Raw genomic sequence first — 7,047 nt, 5'->3', positions numbered from 1 at the left:
TTGATTCATATTTTTGTTTCTTATACTTATGTTACTTTTTATGTTTAATTTTAGAAAAACCAAGTCCACCGCCCAAGCTTGGAGTCACTGATGTCACAAAAGACAGTGTCTCACTCGCATGGCTTAAACCAGAACACGATGGAGGTAGCAGAATTACAAATTACCTGGTTGAGGCTCTTGAAAAAGGACAACAAAAGTGGATTAAATGTGGTTCCACCAAATCGACTCACTTTGTTGTCTATGGATTGAGAGAGAATGCTGAATACTACTTCCGAGTACGGGCTGAAAACCATGCAGGACTTAGCGATCCCAAAGACATGGTTTTACCTGTGTTTGTAAAAGATCAGCTGGGTAAGTTATTTATTATTAACGATGTTTCCTTTTTACATTTGCGTAATGTTTTATTTTATATGATGTTAAAATATATGTAATCTTGTTGCTTTCTTTAATCAACAGAGGCGCCTGAAATTAACATGAAGGACTTCCAACACAACACTGCCTATGTTAAAGCAGGTTCAAATCTGAAGATTGAGATCCCCCTCAGTGGTAAACCGTTACCAAAAGTATCCCTCTCTAAGGATGGACAGGTTCTAAAGTCAACCATGAGATTCAACTCTGACGTGACAACTGACTCCCTTATCCTTTTATTGCGTGAGAGTGTTGCTTCGGACACAGGCAGATATGATATCACAGCTTCCAACTCCAGTGGGACCACAAAGTCTTTTGTGAATATTGTGGTCCTTGACAGACCAAGTCCTCCAGTTGGCCCTATTGAAATGTATGATGTCACAGAGGACAGTGTCAATCTGAAGTGGTTGCCTCCCGCATATGATGGTGGTAGCCCAATCACCAACTACATCGTTCTCAAACGTGAGACGACTACTGCAAACTGGAAAGAAGTATCATCTGCTGTTGCAAGGTGCACAATCAAGATCATGAAGCTGATTACTGGAATTGAGTACCAGTTTAGAATCAGGGCTGAGAATCGCTTTGGCATCAGTGAGCACATTGATTCACAGACTGTTACAGTCAGTCTTCCATACAGTGAGTAAAATGCTTCTCTACATCATAAGCAGCAAATTGGTAAATACAAATGTATCCCCATTAAGCATCTATAAAAACATTTTGTTTCAGCACTCCCCGTGGCACCTTCACAACCATGGGTATCAGCGGTAACAAAGGAAAGTATTACTGTTAACTGGAAGGAGCCATCTTCAGATGGTGGAAGCCATGTATTTGGATATCACCTTCAGATGAAAGACAGAAATAGCATTCTTTGGCAGAAAGTTAACACAACTGTTGTCCGTGCTACACACTTCAAAGTATCAAACGTAAACGCTGGTCTGATCTATGAGTTCAAGGTTGCAGCTGAAAATGCTGCTGGTATTGGTCCAGTTAGCATGCCCTCAGATCCTGTGCTTGCAATTGATGCATGTGGTAAGCATTTAGTTCCCTTTAAATTGATTGTTCCATATACTTGAACCATTAATATGAATAACTATAGTTTAATCCATTGAGAAAATTCTAATTAACATTAATTACCACTGTTTTTTCCCCAACAGAACCTCCAAACAACCTTAGAGTAACTGATATCACAAAGAGTTCAATTAGCCTTGCCTGGCAGAAACCCTCATATGATGGAGGAAGTAAAATTACTGGATATTTGATTGAAAGTAAAGATGGTCCAAAAGGCAGATGGTCAAAAGCTAATTTGACAAATATTACTGACACAAAGTTCACCGTATCAGGCTTGACTCAGAATGAATCTTATGAATTCCGGGTCATGGCTAAGAATGCAGTTGGCTCCATTAGTAACCCATCAGCAACTGTTGGACCAGTCGAATGCGTGGACACTTACGGTGCCCCTGAGATTGAACTTCCTCAAGAATATCTTGATGTTGTAAAATACAAAGCAGGTGCTACAGTTCAGCTTAAAATAGGTATTATTGCTAAACCTCAACCAACAATTGAATGGTACAAGGATGGAAAAGAGCTAGAGTCTGGAGGTCATATTTCTATCTCCAACACCACTGACTCTGCATGCATCTCAGTCAAGGAAGCCACCCGTTTGAACACTGGAACATATGAACTTAAGATCAAGAACTCTTTAGGCTCAGCGTATGCTGCTGTCAGAGTACTTGTCCAAGGTATGTTGCAAAGTTTACTGCTAAATATCTTTTAATAACTTGCATTATATCTAACACTATTTCCATGAATCATTTTATTTTTAAATTACTTTTAAGGAATCAAGAAAAAAATAGCTGTATTAAATACATTTAATTCATCGCATGCCTTAATTCATTAGCTTTGATAGCCCTAATTTGAACATTTTTTGCTACATTTTTGCTCACCTTCATCAGACAAACCAGGACCCCCTGCTGGAGACATAGAGTTCAAGAAAATCACAGCAGATACTATGACCATCATGTGGGACCCTCCAGCTGACGAAGGTGGTGCAATGGTTACCCACTACATTGTGGAGAAACGTGAGACAAGCAGAATTTTGTGGTCCATTATCTCAGAAAAACTAGAAGACTGCATTGTCACTGTTCCAAGGCTAATTAAGGGCAATGAATACATATTCCGTGTTCGTGGTGTGAACAAATATGGAGTCGGAGATCCTCTGGAATCTAGACCAGTAATTGCACAGAATTCCTTTGGTAAGAAAAATTTTAATCTAACATTTTTATTATTACCATTAAATTTGTGACCTAATGTGATTCATTTTGCCCAACAGTTCCTCCTAGTCAGCCTTCTAAACCACAAGTCACAATGATTACAAGATCAACAATGACTGTGGTATGGGAAAGACCAAGTTTGGATGGTGGCAGTGACATTGATGGATATTACTTGGAGAAGTGCGAGAAGAAAAGTCTACAGTGGTTTAAGGTTATTAAAGATACGATTCGTGATACCAGACAGAAAGTCAGCAACCTCACAGAAGGAAATGAATATCAGTATCGTGTCTGTGCAATCACCAAAGCTGGTGCAGGCCCATATTCTGATGCGTCCATCTTCTACAAAGCTTATGACCCAATTGGTAAGCTTTTTTTGTGGTTTATTTTTTTATGTTTTATTTTCCTGAATGTGCATTAATTGTGTGCAAAGTATGCAATGATATTTAAAACAGAATTTGTTATATTTACTAATTACTATTTTAGATCCACCAAGTGAGCCAACCAAGCTCACAGTTGTTGATTCAACAAAGACATCCATTACCCTTAGATGGGTGAAGCCTGTCTATGATGGTGGCAGTGAAATCACAAGCTACGTTGTTGAACAAAGAATGGCTGACGAGACAGAATGGGTCACTATAAGTTCGAAAGGAGAAGTAAGGACAACTGAGTTTGTAGTGTCCCACTTGAAACCTGGAGTGTACTACTTTTTCCGTGTATCTGCTGTTAATTGTGTTGGATCTGGACGTTCAATTGAGATGATGCAGCCAGTGCAAGCCAAAGATATTCTGGGTTTGTACTTTCTAACTGTCTGAAGCAATAAAAAAGTTGATTCAAATTATTTTATGAACCTGATCAAATATGTTCTTCTTTCATTTTAACAGAGGAGGCGGATGTGGATCTTGACATGTCAATGTCAACTCAATACATAGCAAAGGCTGGTAGAGATGTGGAGATTGTAATCCCTCTTAAGGGTAGACCTGCTCCAAATGTAACATGGAGGAAGGGAGACAAGAACATTAGTGGGGATGCAAGATATGGCATCAAAAACACAGAATACTCAACTACACTCATCATTCCAAAAGTCACGAGGGATGATACTGGCAAATACCTTCTTGAAATTGAAAATGGGGTCGGAGAGCCAAAAACCATTACTGTGTCTGTTAAAGTATTGGACACACCTTCTGCTTGTAATAGGTTGATCGTGAAGAATGTAACACGAGGTAAACTCACACTGAGCTGGGAACCACCTTATATTGATGGTGGCTCTTCAATCACAAATTACATAGTTGAAAAGAAGGATGCTAAAATGAAGGCATTCACCATTGTGACAAATGAATGTGCCAATACAACATACAAAGTTGATGGTCTTTCTGAAGAAATTTCCTATTTCTTCCGTGTTTCTGCTGAAAATGAATATGGCGTTGGTGATCCTTATGAGACTGCACAGCCTGTGAGAGCAACTGAGATGCCTGGTGCTGTAAAAGATATTGTACTGGTGGACTCAACTAATACATCTGTATCTTTGGCATGGACCAAGCCTGATCATGATGGTGGCAGCCACATTTCTGAGTACATTATTGAGAAGAAGACAAAGGAAGAAGATGCCTGGAGCATTGGTGGTACATGCAGATGTTGCCACTATGAGGTAACACACCTTAAAGAGCTTTCAGAAATTTACTTTAGAGTATTTGCTAAAAATGAAAAGGGTCGCAGTGACTTCTCTCAAATTGGACCCATTACTGTAAAGGACTTCCTTATACCGCCTGAGGCAAACCTTATTGACTATCCTAACGCAGAATTAAGCGTTCGCATTGGACAAAATGTAAATATTGACTTGCCCTACAAAGGTAAACCTAAACCAACTATTCAGTGGATGAAAGATGATGTTCCACTCAAGGAAAGCGATCAAGTTCGTTTCAGGCAAACAGAAAACAAGGCAAGTCTCATTGTAAGAAATGCAAGAAAGGACAACGCAGGAAAATACACCTTGGTCCTTGATAACAAACTTGTCAAGAACTTCTTTGACATCAAAGTGATTACACTTGGGCCACCATCTCAGCCTATAGGCCCAATCCGTTTTGATGAAATTAAAGCCCAGAGTATTATAATCTCATGGGATCAACCCCAGGAAGATGGTGGAGGAGAGGTCACCTGCTATAGTGTAGAAAAGCGAGAGACATGTCAAGCAGCATGGAAGATGGTTTGCTCTAGTGTGGTCAGGAACACATTCAAGATAACAAAATTGCTTAAGGGTACTGAATACCAATTTAGGGTACGTGCAGAGAACAAATATGGAGTGAGCGAGCCTCTAACCTCATCAGATGTGGTTGCTCAACACCAATATAAGCCACCAGGTCCACCAGGAAAACCTGTAGTATTCAATGTGACAAGTGATGGCATGACTGTTCAGTGGGATGCCCCAGGATTTGATGGTGGTTCTCCAATCACTGGATACCATCTTGAGAAAAAAGATAGGAACAGCTTATTGTGGATGAAAGTGAATTCCAATGTTATCTCTGGACGAGAATACAGAGCAATTGGACTTATTGAAGGTCTGGAGTATTCATTCAGAGTTTATGCACAAAACAATGCCGGCATGAGTCCAGTCAGTGAACAGAGCAAGCACAAACTGGCAATTTCCCCTGTTGGTAAGTCTTAGTATTGTCTTTGTAACATTCATCCACGATAAGCTTTTGTCAATGCTTATGGTTTTAATTACTTCACAGAATGCATCTTTTTGCCAAAGTTCCTTATTTTCTTCTTTTCCAAATATCTTTTTCTTTTTTTATTTAGATCCTCCTGGCACCCCTAACTGCATTGATGTTACAAGAGACTCTGTAACACTTAATTGGGAACCACCAAAACGTGATGGAGGAAGTAGAATTGTGGCATACAGTGTTGAAAGGCGTCAAGGAAGAGCACGTTGGTTGAGATGCAATTTCATTGACATCAGCGAATGTCAGTTTACAGTAACAGGCCTTGCTGCTGGTGATCGCTTTGAATTTAGGGTAATTGCCAGGAATGCTGTTGGAACAGTTAGTCCACCCTCTCAGTCATCTGGCTACATCATGACCAAGGATGAAAGTGGTATGTAATTACAAAGACATTATTCGATATAAATTGTTCTACATTAGGGCTGTAAAATGTTTATTCAAATTTCGAATATTGTTCTAATTTAAATAAAAAATCCACATTCGAATGCAAAAAAACGTGTAATTTTAGGTTTGTGTCAGGCAGCCTTATCAGTGGTGCACGAGATGCGATGATGATGATGATGATGTTAGAACCGTTGTTGCATTTTTGTTAACCTAGAGAACCACGTTTAGAAAGCCATGTAGAGTTAAAAGAAGTTAAACTTTTAGAAAACATTTCTCAATACACCCCCCCACATTCCACTAAATCTCATGTTTTGTGCTTCGTGCTTCAGTGCTTCGGCTCTTTGTATTAAACTATGCAAAAATACATGATGCTGTTTTGTTCATAATTATGCGATTTCCGAAATTATATTTGATTTATAAACATTAGTTTAAACGTTATGCACTTTTTTTTTACAGACAGTCTTGTTATTTCATTGCTTTGAATAAGCAATTTAATGCAGTGCATTAATATTTTGCTGATTTGCACCCTCAGAAGACAAGCCAAAATCTAGGAGATATTCATAAAAAAACAAAAAACATTTTCTTTTTCAGTCATCCCTGAGATTGTGTTTGAAGCTGAGAAGACCCTCACCATCAAGGCCGGAGAAAACATTAAACTCAGCTGCAGTATAAGTGGACGTCCTGTACCTCAAGTCACATGGTATAAAGATGGAAAGGAAGTAGACAAAATGCTGGTTGACATCACGACTGTTATTGGATCAAGCTCACTGTTCATCAGAGATGCTGACCGCAATGACCGTGGTATCTACACAGTTGAGGCCAAGAACAGTTCAGGCACAACAAAAGTGGATGTTCTTGTCAGAGTACAAGGTATAATCGAAAATCAATTTTGATTTATAGTTTTAATAAAGTTGTTCTGGATTTAGTAGTTGCTTATTTCCACTCTGTGTTATTCAGATACCCCTGGACCACCTGAAGGCCCTCTTCGCTTCACAAATATATCTGCAGAGAAAGCTACTCTTTGGTGGAGCCCACCTGAAAATGATGGTTGTGCACCTATCATTAATTATTTGATTGAGAAGCGTGAAACTTCCAGAATTTCATGGGCGCTTGTAACATCTAAGTGTGAAGCCTGCTCCTTCAATGCCACAAAACTGATCAAAGGCAATGAATATCAGTTCCGTGTATCTGCTGTCAATAAATTTGGTGTGGGCAAGCCACTAGAGTCTGATCCAATCATTGCTCAAATGCAGTACAGTAAGTAAAAATAG

General features: G+C 39.2%; 1 protein-coding gene across 1 annotated transcript in view; it reads left to right on the top strand.

The window, feature by feature from the left end:
• ttn.2 (titin, tandem duplicate 2) overlaps window positions 1-7,047 on the top strand; it is a 169,052-nt gene that overhangs the window by 143,491 nt on the left and 18,514 nt on the right. The window contains exons 207-217 of the mRNA XM_084122514.1: window positions 55-351; window positions 457-1,044; window positions 1,135-1,437; window positions 1,563-2,147; window positions 2,361-2,660; window positions 2,738-3,040; window positions 3,162-3,467; window positions 3,560-5,326; window positions 5,472-5,765; window positions 6,368-6,646; window positions 6,734-7,033. Of these exons, the coding sequence (XP_083978640.1) occupies window positions 55-351; window positions 457-1,044; window positions 1,135-1,437; window positions 1,563-2,147; window positions 2,361-2,660; window positions 2,738-3,040; window positions 3,162-3,467; window positions 3,560-5,326; window positions 5,472-5,765; window positions 6,368-6,646; window positions 6,734-7,033 (5,322 nt within the window). The remainder of the gene's footprint in view (window positions 1-54; window positions 352-456; window positions 1,045-1,134; window positions 1,438-1,562; window positions 2,148-2,360; window positions 2,661-2,737; window positions 3,041-3,161; window positions 3,468-3,559; window positions 5,327-5,471; window positions 5,766-6,367; window positions 6,647-6,733; window positions 7,034-7,047) is intronic.

Source organism: Abramis brama (genome assembly GCF_963993115.1).
Source record: "Abramis brama genome assembly, chromosome: 8".
Lineage (NCBI taxonomy): Eukaryota > Metazoa > Chordata > Actinopteri > Cypriniformes > Leuciscidae > Abramis > Abramis brama.
Note: the sequence above shows the minus strand (reverse complement) of the source record. Positions and strands in the feature narration are given on the sequence as shown.